At 52.6% G+C, this 14,128-nt stretch overlaps 2 protein-coding genes across 4 annotated transcripts; one reads left to right on the top strand and one right to left on the bottom strand.

The window, feature by feature from the left end:
- Window positions 1-4,041: 4,041 nt before the first annotated feature.
- On the top strand, window positions 4,042-7,858 carry SLC25A35 (solute carrier family 25 member 35). 2 transcript variants are annotated; one of them, XM_047757443.1, is made up of 5 exons: window positions 4,042-5,026; window positions 5,913-5,978; window positions 6,425-6,577; window positions 6,959-7,093; window positions 7,257-7,858. In XM_047757443.1, the coding sequence occupies exons 1-5, from the start codon at window positions 4,652-4,654 to the stop codon at window positions 7,428-7,430; spliced, it is 903 nt and encodes a 300-aa protein (XP_047613399.1). In that variant the 5' UTR covers window positions 4,042-4,651; the 3' UTR covers window positions 7,431-7,858. The 2 variants fall into 2 exon arrangements, with proteins under 2 accessions (XP_047613399.1, XP_047613400.1); XM_047757444.1 differs by lacking the exon at window positions 6,425-6,577.
- Window positions 7,829-9,284, bottom strand: RANGRF (RAN guanine nucleotide release factor). 2 transcript variants are annotated; one of them, XM_047757445.1, is made up of 5 exons: window positions 9,071-9,284; window positions 8,865-8,981; window positions 8,501-8,657; window positions 8,326-8,411; window positions 7,829-8,090 (listed from the first exon to the last, which is right to left on the bottom strand). In XM_047757445.1, the coding sequence occupies exons 1-5, from the start codon at window positions 9,145-9,147 to the stop codon at window positions 7,979-7,981; spliced, it is 549 nt and encodes a 182-aa protein (XP_047613401.1). In that variant the 5' UTR covers window positions 9,148-9,284; the 3' UTR covers window positions 7,829-7,978. The 2 variants fall into 2 exon arrangements, with proteins under 2 accessions (XP_047613401.1, XP_047613402.1); XM_047757446.1 differs by lacking the exon at window positions 8,326-8,411.
- Between the last annotated feature and the right edge of the window lie 4,844 nt (window positions 9,285-14,128).

Here is a 14,128-nt window from a genome sequence, read left to right as displayed (position 1 = left end):
CCTGGCCCAGAAACTGCCAGGTGCCCACCCCCAAAGGAAATCTGAATCAAATATAAACTATATTAATAATGTATTAATATTTGTTTATGAATTCTAACAATATATTAATGTAAGATAATAATAAGGGAAATTGGATGTGGGGTGTATAGGATACTCTCAGAGTATCTTCATAATTTTTCTGTGGATCTAAAACTGTTCTAAAAATTAAGATTACTGGAGTTCCCGTCGTGGCGCAGTGGTTAACAAATATGACTAGGAATCATGAGGTTGCGGGTTCAGTCCCTGCCCTTGCTCAGTGGGTTAAGGATCCAGCGTTGCCGTGAGCTATGGTGTAGGTTGCAGACGTGGCTTGGATCCAGCGTTGCTGTGGCTGTGGTGTAGGCCGGCAGCTACAGCTCCGATTTGACCCCTAGCCTGGGAATCTCCATATGCCTCGGGAGTGGCCCAATAAACAGCAAAAAGACAAAAAAAAAAATTAAGATTACTTAAAAACAACAACAACAACCAGGAGTTCCCGTCTTGGCTCAGTGGTTAACAAATCCGACTAGGAAACATGAGGTTGTGGGTTCGATCCCTGGCCTCGCTCAGTGGGTTAAGGATCTGGCGTTGCCACATGCTGTGGTGTAGGTTGCAGACACAGCTCAGATCTGGTGCTGGTGTTGTTGTGGCTGTGATGTAGGCCAGTGGCTGTAACTCTGATTTGACCCCTATCCTGGGAACCTCACATATGCTGTAAGTGCAGGACTAACAAGCAAAAAAAAAAAAAAAAAAAATCAACAACAACAACACTAGAAGTTGTCTATTTCTAGGGCATTTATGTATTTAAAATAAAAGCCTTAAGCCAGTGGCTCTAAAATTTAGCACACAACAGAATTATCTGGAGGGCTTGCTAAAACTCCTTGTCCGGCCCCACTTTCAGTTTCAAATGCGGGAGGTCTAGGGCAGGACTAAAGAATTTGCATTTTTAAGTCTTGAGGTGCTGCTGCTGCTCCTGGGATGACACTTTGAGAACTACTGGTGTAAACTCAAAGGTTAAAACAATGATGAACTGTCACCTGTAAGCAGATAGCATAGGGGGCCCTGGAGAAACAGAACCAGGCATGGCTTTCTTGACCTAAGAGAAGTTTTTGCTTTGGTTTGGTTTTTTGTCTTTTTAGGGCTGCACCCACAGCGTATGGAGGTTCCCAGGCTAAGGGTGGAATTCGGAACAACAACCACCAGTCTACGCCACAAATACAGCAACGCTAGAGCCAAGCCACATGCTCGCCCTACACTGCATCTTGCAGCAACGCCAGATCCTTAACCCACTGAGCAGGGCCAGGGACCAAACCTGTGTCCTCATGGATACTAGTCAGGTTCGTTACCGCTGAGCCACAAGGGGAAGTCTGAGAAGTCATTTTAGACCTAAGCCATTTTGTGATCTAAGCTTGGCCACAACGCTTGCCCTAGAACAAGTCTCAGCAATTAAGGCCCTCAGGGAGTTCCCATCGTGGCTCAGTGGTTAACGAATCCAACTAGGAACCATGAGGTTGTGGGTTCGATCCCTGGCCTTGCTCAGTGGGTTAAGAATCCGGCATTGCCGTGAGCTGTAGTGTAGATCGCAGATGCGACTCGGATCCTGCGTTGCTATAGCTCTGGCATAGGCTGGCAGCTACAGCTTGATTAGACCCCCAGCCTGGGAACCTCCGTATGCCGAGGGAGCAGCCCCAGAAAAGGCAAAAAAACAAAAATAAATAAATAAATAAAATTAAAAAAGGATCTCAGGGGAACAGGAACTAAGGAAAAGCATTCAAGAAACAACATTTGAGCACTAAACCAGAATCCTAGGTCCTCCTCAAGGAATATACATAACAATCTCATCTTTGAGTTGTTCTACTGGAACTAAAGCCCCACGCAGGTGGAGGATGGTAACTACAGGCTAAGACTTCAGACTAGTTGGAACCAAAGAAACATTGTTAGACCCTTGTGACTTCAACCAACTAAAGCTTGGGAGTTCCCTGGGTTAAGGATCCCATGTTGTCACTGCTGTGGCTTGGGTGAGGTGCAGCCAAAAAAAAAAGCAGAAAAACTAAAGTTTGGACTCTAGCAACCTTTGGCCCAGTTCTACACTTAATTTCCCTCTGTTCAACAAACCCCTTCACGAAGGAATCTGCTATGCCCACACACTATCCAAACTCCTTCATGAATATGCATGTTCCTTGGGCTTAAAATTTCCCCAGGTTTGCAGTTCCAGGAGACACTGCTTTGGGAAGTATCCCGGGTATTTTCCTTACTTACTAGGAGTAATAGTAAATCCTTCCTTCTCTTGCTATTTGGCTTGGTTTGTCTTTTGGCATTCCTGGGAATTTTTCAGGGGACTGTTCCAGAGACTCCTGAGAAGCCCCATTATCTCCCTCCCTCCACCCTTCCTGCCTCACCCTAAGGCTCAATGATTTAGCAGTAGACTGGTGAGGTAGGACTCAGACTCAGCCCCTGGTGAATCCAAGCACTCCCAGTGTAGTGAAGAAGTCAGAGAGTAAACACCTGCAAGTCAAATTAGAAATTTAGGTAAATGCTTGCAGCACAAAGCAGGATGGAAGTGGCTAAAAAGCTTCAAGGGTCAGGTGAAGAATGATTTGAAGGTCACCAACCTAAGAGAGCAAGGACTTTCAGGTCAGTGGGGACAGGATACACCAGGGCACAGGGGTTTGGCAGCTCTGGACTTTTCAGGTAACTGATAATTGAGCACCTAGAGAAAGCCCAACACTTTCACTAAGGTATAAGCAGTAGGTAATTATCCTTTGTTTTACAAAGGAGACTGAGATGTTGACTAACTTGCCCAATGCTATCCAGCTGGCAAACAAAATGGAACTCAAAAAGGGCTGAGTCTGTTGGCCATCCTCATACAAGGTGTGCTGGCCTCCTCCAGCCCAAGACATCGCCTGTCTTCCCTTCCGACCACCTTTCTCCAAGCCTTCCCCCTCATCCCCTTCTGAGCTAGCTTCCCTAGTCTTTTTTCTCCGAAGTTCTTCCCATAATTAACCATTACCAGGCTCATGAAGAACAGGAGTCCAGAATCTCAGCATCTCTCCCGCCACTCGATGGCCCTGTGTAACCTAAACCCAGGGGTTAAAAATCCCGCTTTAGGAGTTCCCGTCGTGGCGCAGTGGTTAACGAATCTGACTAGGAACCATGAGGTTGCGGGTTCGATCCCTGCCCTTGCTCAGTGGGTCAAGGTTCCGGCGTTGCCGTGAGCTGTGGTGTAGGTTGCAGACGCGGCTCGGACCCCACGTTGTGTGGCTCTGGCGGCTCGGACCCCACGTTGTGTGGCTCTGGCGTAGGCCGGTGGCTACAGCTCCGATTCGACCCCTAGCCTGGGAATCTCCATATGCCGCGGGAGCGGCCCAAGAAATAGCAAAAAAGACAAAAAAATAAAATAAAATCCCGCTTTAGCATGTCTGGCTTTTTCCTCTGGGCTGCTGTGAGGATCAAAACAGGGTAGAGATGTGGCTGTTCCCTTGCCATCCTTCAGAATCCCTTCCTCCGCGCCCGCAGCCACCACACCGCGGCGCCAGAACCTTCAGATAGTTTGTTTACCCATCCTAAGGAGAGCTGTTCCCATTCAGCAGGTGTGCCCCATCTGAGTCTCACCTTCCAGGCTCTGAACCAAGAAGGGGTGGCTCTACAGTTTTGCAACCTCACCCGGGGGTGATCTGGGAAAAAAGGCGAAGGCGGGGAGCCCTCTGCTCACAAGAGGAGCAGCCGCAAACAACCAATGAGGGACTGCTGCCTCCGCTCTAGGCCTCTGCGCCTATCCAGCACCCCAGGGTCTAACCTTTCCTCCCCGCCGTTGATAAAACCTATGCTCCCGGGGGACCCCTCCCAGAGCTCTGAGCCCACAGCCCAGGCACCGGAGCCACGCTGGGGTGGGGAGAGTTAATTTCAACTGCCTCTCAGCGGATTCCGGGGGCCGCATCGCGGAGGACACCTCCCATTGGCCGCTGAACCGGCTCAGCGCTGATTGGCTGAGGCTCTCAGTTACGGCCCCGCAGGACTCCCCATTGGACGCCGCGCTCCGGTGATTGGAGTGTGGCGGCCAGGCCTCCGCAGGCTACCTGGGGAGAAGCTGCTGCGGGCTCGGCAGCTGCCTTGGGACGCTCTTCCCCGGCCGGAGTCCGGACTTCCTTCCCCAGTCCAGATCTTGTTGCTGTCCTGGGGACGCCAGCGGAACTTCTCCCGGATCCTTTCCCCCCTTAACCTGCTGATTTTCTTTTTCCTTCCTCCCCGGCTGTCGTCTCCCAACTCCGCGTTTCCCTCACCTGCTCCCGGCCCGCGGCCAGCCATCCTCAGCATCCCACCTGCCACCCTCCCGGCTTCTGACCCTCCTTGACCTCAGATTCCTTGATTAACAAATCCCTGTCATAACCTTCTCACCAGACTCTCCTAAACTCGTATTTCTTCTCTCTTTGGCAGCTCCTGACTCCCAAATTCCAGCTAACCCTTGATCTTTTGACATTCGACCCTGACACTCTTGACTCCAGACATCTAAATTCCCACGTCCTGCAGCCCGGACTGCTGGAACTGAGGCTTTCCCCTGCTTTTCTGACCCCGTTTCTGAAGCTCACTTGATCTTTCTTACTCCTGGGCCAGTTCCTGCTACTGCTGCCCCACCATGGACTTCTTGATGAGCGGCCTGGCAGCCTGCGGGGCCTGTTTGTTCACCAATCCCCTGGAGGTGGTGAAGACCAGGATGCAGCTGCAGGGAGAACTACAGGCCCCTGGCACCTACCAACGGCACTACCGAAACGTCTTCCATGCCTTCATCACCATCGGCAGGGTGGATGGCCTCGCTGCCCTGCAAAAAGGGCTGGCCCCGGCCCTCTTATACCAGTTCCTGATGAATGGCATCCGGCTGGGCACCTATGGGCTGGCTGAAGCTGGGGGCTACCTGCACACGGCTGAAGGCACCCTCAGCCCTGTCCGCAGCGCGGCAGCTGGGGCGCTGGCTGGGGTCATGGGAGCCTACTTGGGGAGCCCCATCTACATGGTGAGAAGAAGGGTCTTGCCCTGGGGACTTCAGGGCAAACCCTTGGTGTAGGGTGGGTGCCTGGGCCTTTCCAACCTGATACGGAGGTTGGAAGTGGACTTGAGTAGGGGAAGATGAGGAATTTGAGTAACACATCAGGGAGTGGAGCAATCCGGGGATTCTAAGCATCACAGGATGAGCATCCCACAGTCTGCCTCTTTGAGTTATCCAATATAGGTGAAGGGTCCATAGCCTGAGTCCCAGAGAGGAGAAGTATGTGAGCTCAAGATCACACAGCTGCTTGTTGCCAAGACTAGTCTCTGCTTAGTGCTCCTTCTGGAAAGAAATTGGGAGGCTGTGAGTTCCGTAGGAGAGGAAGTCTGGTCTCATCCCTAGGGTATGAGATTCAGGGTCAATGACCTCTCCAAAGTCAGCTGGACACGTGCCCCCACTGGGCTTGGGGGCCAGAGAGTGAATCCTGCAGATGACTCCTCATTACCTGCCCCGGAGTGTGATCCTGACTGGAGATCCTGCCTACCAGTCTGGGAAGCAGAGCTGGCATGAGAGGCTGGATGGACACCAGGTCTTGCCTAGTGGGAACAGTCTCAGGAAATGTTGCCATTCTCCAGCCTTTCCATCCCCCACCCCTGCCCCCAAGGGAAGGAGGATGGAGAGAGGGTGGGGTGTCTCGGCAGTGCTAGGAGATCCAACCCCCCCCCCCCGGGACAGGAGCCAAGGGACACAGTCTCGTGACCCATTTGTTAAGTGGGAACAACAATAACTATCAGATTAAAAGGATATTCATTGCTGAACCCCCTAGAGGAAGTGCAAAGGGGTCAGGCATTCGGGCCTCTGAGGTGGGAGGGTGGCCATTGGGCCATAGGCTGTGATGCTCTCTCGTCCCCAGGTGAAGACACATCTACAGGCACAGGCAGCCTCAGAAATTGCTGTAGGGCACCAGTATAAGCATCAGGTGAGGGTTTTCCAACCCAGCTGGAGTCCCTGCCAGTTCTCTCTCATTTTCCCCCAGCTTTCTGCCTCTACCCAACAGCTCCAACCCAGCCATGGCTCCGCTCAGCCCAGGACATCAATTCAGCCCTATCCTGCCCCTGGAGGCCACCCAGACCCTCTTCCCCCCGTGTTCCCAGTTCCTATTCTTCTGCACCTTTCTCCTGCCCTATTGTGAATGCTAATTAATGTCTCCCTTCCAGACACACCGCCCTATTCTGGGGTGGCGAGGGAGGGAACGATGGGTTGGTAGCCAACTGAGGGGCCGTTTTCATGCTCTAAGCCCACACGGAACTGGGTGTCTAGACCTTGGGTGCCTGTTCTGGACCCATCCTTGGCATTGTTAGGAGGTGGCAGCCCCTGATGCCTGGGTGACTGAACCCTGCCCCCATGGTCTTCCCCCACCACCAGGGCATGTTTCAGGCGCTAACCAAGATTGGCCAGAAACATGGTCTGGTGGGGTTGTGGCGTGGGGCCCTGGGCGGCCTGCCCCGAGTTATCGTCGGTTCTTCCACCCAGCTGTGCACCTTCTCATCCACCAAGGACCTCATGACCCAGTGGGAGGTACTGCCTGGGACAAGGGGTGGGACCACCCTGGGAATGTGGGCAGGGGTTGGGCAAGCTGAAGTGGGCTCAGCTTGAAGAGGGACAATGGCCAACACGCAACGTGAGGTGTGAGGAAAATGGCAGGAGAACTTGGGGTCGCGGTCTCTTTACAACCGTCCCACACAGTTCTCTTGTCACTTCCTCCCAGGTGTACCTGAGTCCTCAGGGTCTCCTGCCCTTCCTCCTTCACGGTGTCATCACACTGTGTTATCACCGGTGGAGGGGAAGCTCCCCGAGTTACCAGCTCTCACCTGAATCCCCAGCACAGGGCCTGGCCGTTCTGAGAGGTTGAATGATGGGCTGACTGACACAGCTCTTCCTCCCTGCCCGCCCCCCCAGATGTTTCCACCCCAGAGCTGGAAGGTGGCTCTGGCGGCCGCCATGGTGAGTGGCATTGCGGTGGTCCTGGCCATGACACCCTTCGACGTGGTCAGCACGAGGCTCTACAACCAGCCCACAGATGCTCAGGGCAAGGTAAGCGAGGGCCCTGGATGGGGGCGGGCAGGGAAAGCCAGGGGATGGCGGAAAGCAGATTGTGGGGGCAGGTGGCTTAAAACTGCAGCCTGCTGAGGTGAGGCCCCTAGGGGGTTCTGACAAACTCCTTCCTTCTGCTCTCCTTCCTGTTTCAACCTCTCAGGGCCTCATGTACCGGGGGTTGCTGGACGCTCTGCTGCAGACGGCTCGGACAGAGGGCATCTTTGGCATGTACAAGGGTTTGGGTGCCTCCTACTTCCGCCTTGGCCCCCACACCATCCTCTCCCTCTTCTTCTGGGACCAGCTGCGCATGCTCTACTATACATACACCAAATAACGACAGCCACTCTTCCACACCCCACCCAATCGGCACTCCGTGGGCACTTCTGCCTCCGTTATTACATCCTGGTGAATACTGGCCAGATAATCTTTTGTCCGTGTGAAGGGGACCACCAACCCCGCTCCCCATCTGTTCTCTCAGGGTTGAATCACTACAAGGGATAATTTCCCTCCCTTCCTTGGGTGTTGCTTTAAACGTCCCCCACTCAAACTCCTGTACATTTCACACCCCTCTCTCAGGGCTGAACCAGTCACTCCAAAGTGTATTTCCTCCCTTTCTCTACTCGGGTCCCTTCTGATCCCATGCACAATTTTAAACTCCACTGTCTGAGACCAAAGGGAACTGCGGGGGAGGGACCAAGGTGTTCTGTTAGATTCAAAGGCACAGAGATTATATTGGTTATAAAGCAAGTTTATTTCTACAGAGAGGCGGCGTCTTATGTTTATGCACTGGGAAGGAATTAGGGGACTATGTCCCATCCCTTGTTCCTCTTGCAGAACAAAAGTCCTAAGTCTTCCACAGCAGCATGCAGCGTTTCAGCATCCTTATTGGGAACCAAAGATGTTGGGATCGTGAAGAGTCAGACTGGTCACCAGCTGCTCAAAATCACCCAGGCTCCAGGGCGGAAGTGACAGATTTTCAGGGCCAAGAGATGACCTATTCTCAGGGTTTGGGGGGTGGGGAATAGATAGAAAGAAAACATCATCTAGGTCTTGGGTTTGTAAGTTCCCATTTCCTGTTCCCAGAGGACCTGGGTATCTGTGACCCCAAACCCCTGGCCCACTCCCACTTCCTCGGAGTACCCCACCAGCCAGTCTCCCTATTCTGCCCCTTCCAGCCAGTTCTCATGGGGACCCAGTCATGAGCCATGCGCCTTTTCTATCCTCCTTACGGGGGCTGATTGAAGGTGAGCAGGAGATCAGTCTGGTACTGGGGCAGCCGCAGCAAGGCCTGGTGCAGTGTCACACACTTTGCTACCTAAAGGATCATAGACAGGATGCTTACCTGATTCCCTAGGACCACCCTTTTTACCCCTCCAGGACGTCCCTTACTCCCTTGGCCCTCACCTGCTGGTTTTCTTTAGCCACCTGCTGCTTGCCAGAGAGGATCCACGCCTCTTGACAGCAGCCCCTCAGGGCCAAGTTCTCCAAAAGGAGGGGCTGCACAGCCTCCACTTGCACAGCCCTAGCCTCCTGCACGCCACCAACGTCCTCAAAGTGGTACCTGGAGTGGGGTGAGCAAGGTCAGGGAGGGGCACTCTCCCCGCCCCTTACAAGCATCTCTTTTTAAATCCTAAACTTGGCTCATCTCTGGTGATAAGGTGTTGCCCTTGGAGTTCCCATTAACCAGATTAACTGTCCAGCCACAGACCCCGCCCATTTATTCGGTTCCGGCCCTCCCATTGGCCAGCCGCGGGCCTGCCTCCCTCACCGCGCAGCCTCTTCGCCCTGCACGTGGGCCTGCAGCTCCAGAAGTTCCACGATCAGGCTCTGGTCTGTCTCGCGATGGCAGAAAACTTCTTGATTGTCCGGAACCGGTCGGAGGTCGCTGGAGAGAGGCGAGGCACACCCTGGTTGACCCCGGCTTCGTCCTGTAACCCACCTGGTCAACCTCCATTGGCGCCCAGGCCTTCTCACCTTACATCAATGGCCCCGGGCGGGAGAGTGGCGGAGAAGGCGCCCCCGAACAGTGGGTAGTCTCTCATGGGCTCCATGGGCGAAGACTATGGTATGGACATTAGCAACTTAAAAGAAACCCACACGGGGCCATGTAGCATCACCTCCCTGTGTTTCGCTGCAGCCACGGCCACCTCCGGTCTTTCTTAGCTCCCGATCCTTTAAGATTTGGCTCCGCCCCGCGACCGCGCTGGCCAATCGGCGCCCGCGCCTTGGGGGCGGTGCCCCAGCCTAGCTGCCGGCGGAAGCTTGCTTTTAAGAGGGCGCGGGGCGGAGCCGCGGGGTCAGCTAGGAGCTAAGACCTCGGTTTAGGATTTGTGACGCGCTCCTGGTCACTAGCCCGCGCCCGCCGGTCTCCTACTTTTAAAGAGGTCGCACTTTCTAAGAATGCGTCTGAGACCCCCTTTAGGGGCCGTTGCTTGTCCAAGGGACTGAGGTTTTGGTGGGGTTCCTGAGTCAGGGAGGAATAGTTTCAGGGTCTCTCAGTGACAGGGTCTCTCAGCTGCCAACCGGTCACTAATTCCCGGAGGCAGGGAATTAGAGGAACAATGGGGCCAGGTGTGTGGGCCGGGTTAGGATTCAGGCCTCACGCCTTCCTGAAATGAAAACCCAACCTGGAGATTATATATCTAATCCCCCACAAATCTTCGACTTGAGAATGAGGTGAGAGGTTGGAGGGGCCGGGAGAGGGGCTGTCCCTCCCTACTCGCACACCTGGGTGAAAGCGCAGAATAAACTCTGTTGTTTTTTCTTTTATAGATTTTTAGAGTGTTCTTAAAATTTTGGCTCAAGGGAGTTCCCGGCGTGGCGCAGTGGTTAACGAATCCGACTAGGAACCATGAGGTTGTGGGTTCGGTCCCTGCCCTTGCTCAGTGGGTTAAGGATCCGGCGTTGCCGTGAGCTGTGGTGTAGGTTGCAGACGCGGCTCGGATCCCGCGTTGCTGTGGCTCTGGCGTAGGCCGGTGGCTACAGCTCCGATTGGACCCCTAGCCTGGGAACCTCCATATGCCGCGGGAGCGGCCCAAAGAAATAGCAAAAAGACAAAAAAAATTTTTTTTTGGCTCAAGTGTATCCTGCCAGCTAATTTCTCCATTCACCTTTGCGCCCCAGCACCTGGCAGAGTGTTAGAACATAACAGACCTATTGTGTCCATGAATGATTGAATAAATCCAGTAGGGTAAATTTTGTTTGCTTGGGTTTTTGTTTTGGTTTTTTCTTATTTTTTTTTTATTTTCCCACTGTACAGCAAGGGGATCATGTTATCCTTACATGTATACATTACAATTACATTTTTTTTCCCCACCCTTTGTTCTGTTGCAACATGAGTATCTAGATGGTTTTTTTTGTTTGTTTGTTTTTTTGTTTTGGGTCTTTTTAGGGCCGCACCTATGGCATATGGATGTTCCCAGGCTAGGGATTGAATCAGAACTGTAGCTGCCATCCTACACCATAGCCATAGCCACAGCCACAGGGGATCCGAGCTGCATGTGCTACCTACACCACAGCTCACTGGCAACGCTGGATCCTTAACTCAGTGAGGTCAGGGATGGAACCTGCTTCCTCATGGACATTAGTCAAGCTCATTACTGCTGAGCCACTATGGAAACTCCTTTTTTTTTTTTTTTTTCTATCTCAGTAGGGTGAATTTCGGAATCCAGGGGACCACACAGGCCCTCAGAAATTCTGGATGTCATCTATTTCCCAGCCAAAAATGAGCAAGAGAATGCTCATCCTGAGGCCATCCATGCATAGGGTTCCAAGTGCCAGTCATATCTCTGGACCCTAACAGTTTTGTGACACTGGGGCCAAAGAGCACATATTCTTTAGTCCCTTAACTTACCAGGCCTTAAGTGAAGGGCTGGAGCTACAAAAGCTATTAGGATACAGCTCCTGCCTCACCAGGAGTATACAAAGAACAGTGGAGGACACCTGGAGTCTTAAAGGTTGATTCCAAATTCACCAGGGTATCCTAGGGGTGTTCTAGCCAAGGGGAACATCAGAAGCAAAGACTAGGAGTTCCCATCATGGCTCAGTGCTAACGAACCTGGCTAGTATCCATGAGGACACAGGTTCGATCCCCGGCCTCTGGCAACTCCCAGTTTTGACTCCTCAACAGTCACGTGCCCTCCTGCATCTCACACCTGTTTCTCAGCAACTGCTCCAGAAGTAGTGGAAAGAGGTCATTTGAACATGGTCAAATGGGACAGGTGGTGTATGGTGGCAGACATCTCCCTGGTTGCCCTCCCTGAGTCTGGGAGCCGGAGTTGGGGGTTGGTCCCATCACAGCTCTTCAGTATCTAATCCACACGGGGAGGCAGAGTCCATCACATCCTCAAGGATGAGGATGCGTTTCCTTGGGCTGCAACCCAGGCTAGGATCCCTGTGTCTTTAACCCAGTGGGAGTGCCCCCCCTTCCTTGAACCTCTAGAAGGAAATCCATTGGAAATCCATGGGACCCAAGCCTCCCAAAGTGCCACATCGTTTAGCTCTTTTCATCTGCTTTGTTTAGCCAAGCCTTTTCCCCCTAAACCTTCCCCAGGTGAGGTGTTTGGGAGTGGGAAGGGCTGTCTGTATAACACTGGGAAAGGATCTAGGGGAGAGAAGAATTTGCTTTGCTATGTCTATGAAGACGGGATCTGTAGAGCTAGGACTCAGTGATAAGAACAGGCTGACTCCCGAGTCCTTTCTGTTGCCCTGGATACCTTCCCAGGGGCATCCCAGGGATGCTCCAGAGACTTGAACACTGGGAAACCACTCAGCTGGTGAGACTATAAGGTTAGTGGTACCCTTCTTTCTCAGCCTCCTCTGTTTCTGCCAGTCCTGTTGATGCTGGCTGACCAGGGTTCTACTCGCTCCTCCTGGGTAACCTTCCCCACACATAGACCAGGGCCTCCCAAATCTCCCTCTCCACCCCAGACCTCTTCTGACTTGTTGGAAACCTCCAATCCAACATGTCCTAAGCAAAGCAACTCATCTTCCTCCCATCCACACCCCAGCTCCGGTGTTCCTATCACGGTTAATGAAATTACCCTACCTAGTGGTCCAAGTAAGAAGTCTGGGCTTCAGCATTGGTTCCTCTCTCTCTCTTCCCTTCATAGCCAGTTTCTGGTGGTTCTACCTTCTGATGTCTCTTAAATCCTTCCATCTATCTCCATCTCCACTGCCCCCATCCTAGTCCTGGCCAGCAGTGTTTCTTCCTGGAAGATACAAAGCCCTCTTGTGGGACACCTGACATCTCCCGTCTTCCTTCTCTGCAGCTGGTGTCATTATGTCCCTCACCCATACGACCCCTTTGGGTGGGGTGGTTTCCCCTTGCTCTTAGGATAAGGTCCAGATTCCTTGACATGCTCTATTAGGCCCTTAACAGTGCCTGTCCCACTGTACTTACCCTTCCAAACAGACTCACCTTTGTTCAGTGCTTTAATTCACCTTGTTGGCCTCTGAGGCTTTGCAAATATCCTCGGCTTTCATAGCATGCCCTCCCTCCCTCCCCTTTCCTGTAGCAAGTTGCTAATCATCTTTCAGGTCTTAGCTAATCCTGGGACTCCTTCCCTGATCCCGAAGATCTGGGCCGCATCCCCCTCTGTGAGCTCGCACTGGTGCCCTGATCCTGCTTCAAAAGATGCTTATAGAAATTGCATGTTGCCCATGTGTCTCCCTCAGTGTGTGCACCTGCCCAGGCAGGAGGCCCCCTGACAGTTTTTTTTACCTGAGTGGCAGATTGGGCAGAGCTCTCTATTTCACACCCTTTGTCCCCTTCTGTAGCCACGGGCTACTCCTCCAGCCTGACCAGGCTGATGAAGTTGCACAAAGCCACCACTCCTAGGGGAAAATAGTCCACAGTCACAGGCACTCCTCCTGGGCAGCTCACACAGGAAGGTCTTTCCTCAAGCCCAAGACAGGTCATGACCCCAGGAGGTGCCTGAGGCTCCACCATCTGGCTGTTTGCTGTCTAATGACCGCCTGAGGATTTCTGATTTCTGCCCCAGGGCGTTGAGTGCAGCAGGTGCTGGGGAAATAAATACAGCTTGTGGGACCCTGGGCCGCTGAAGGCTCTGCTGCTGTGGGAGATATGCTCTCACAAGTATCTGATGCTCACCTACTTTTCCCCTTCTTTTATTTATTTTCTTTTTTTATGGCCACACTGAGGCATATGGAAGTTCCTAGGCCAGGGATTGATTCTGAGCTACAGCTGAGGCAACACTGGATCCTTTAACCCATTGCACCCAGCCCAGTATAGAACCCAAACCTCTGCAGTGACCTGCGCCTCTACAGTCTGCACCACAGACTGGAACTCCTCCTTTTTCTTTCTTTTTTTTTTTTTTTTTGCTTTTTAGGGCCGAACCCGAGGCATATGGGGGTCAAATCGGAGCTACAGCTGTCAGTTGACACCACAACCACAGCAACATGAGACCCGAACCACGTCTGCAACCTACACCACAGCTCATGGCAATGCCAGATTCTTAATCCACCAAGCGAGGCCAGGGATCGAACCTGCGTCCTCATGGATACTAATCAGATTCGTTTCTACTGAGCCACAACGAGAAATCCATTTTTCCCTTTCTATCCCCCTAGTCCCAGGCGTTGTTTGGAGGGATGCCCAGGGGTGCACTGGTCTGTTGGAGAGGCTGGAAGCTTCTCTGGAGAAAGTGGCCTTTTCCCATCTGAACCTCTGCGCATGTGCCGCCCTAGCGGCACCCCATGACCTGCTCTGCAGAAGCCCTCCTACCAGTACGGGGTGAATGCACACTCATTTCAGTGCTGTGTATTTTTTCTGCGAAATTAAAGTGCTCTCTTTATTGCCAAGCAGGTGTTAAATTAAGACCCAAGACCAGACATACTGGTTCTCCCCATCTCTCCACCCCCCTGCCCCAAAACATGCACACAGTGTCCTTTATTTGATCCAATGACAAGAGCTTATAATTTTGACTGACTGGAGAAATGAAGTAAAGAGGGAAAATGCTCGAGGGCTTGCGAGCAAAGCCACCCACAAGCCCAATTTACTAAGTTTACCCTTCA

The sequence above is a fragment of the Phacochoerus africanus genome, chromosome 14 (assembly GCF_016906955.1).
Source record: "Phacochoerus africanus isolate WHEZ1 chromosome 14, ROS_Pafr_v1, whole genome shotgun sequence".
NCBI classification, from domain to species: domain Eukaryota; kingdom Metazoa; phylum Chordata; class Mammalia; order Artiodactyla; family Suidae; genus Phacochoerus; species Phacochoerus africanus.
The sequence above is the reverse complement of the archived record's forward strand: the minus strand, read 5'-3'. Positions and strand labels throughout refer to the sequence as shown.

Excerpts from the sequence above, each read along its gene's own strand:
- RANGRF (XM_047757445.1), bottom strand. The coding sequence starts at position 9,147 with ATGGAGCCCATGAGAGACTACCCACTGTTCGGGGGCGCCTTCTCCGCC. Across the intron at positions 8,982-9,070 it reads CCCGGGGCCATTGATGTAAG|CGACCTCCGACCGGTTCCGG; the intron begins GTGAGAAGGCCT and ends GCCTCTCTCCAG. Across the intron at positions 8,658-8,864 it reads CAGGGCGAAGAGGCTGCGCG|GTACCACTTTGAGGACGTTG; the intron begins GTGAGGGAGGCA and ends ACCCCACTCCAG.
- SLC25A35 (XM_047757443.1), top strand. The coding sequence starts at position 4,652 with ATGGACTTCTTGATGAGCGGCCTGGCAGCCTGCGGGGCCTGTTTGTTC. Across the intron at positions 5,979-6,424 it reads GGCACCAGTATAAGCATCAG|GGCATGTTTCAGGCGCTAAC; the intron begins GTGAGGGTTTTC and ends CCCCACCACCAG. Across the intron at positions 6,578-6,958 it reads ACCTCATGACCCAGTGGGAG|ATGTTTCCACCCCAGAGCTG; the intron begins GTACTGCCTGGG and ends CCGCCCCCCCAG.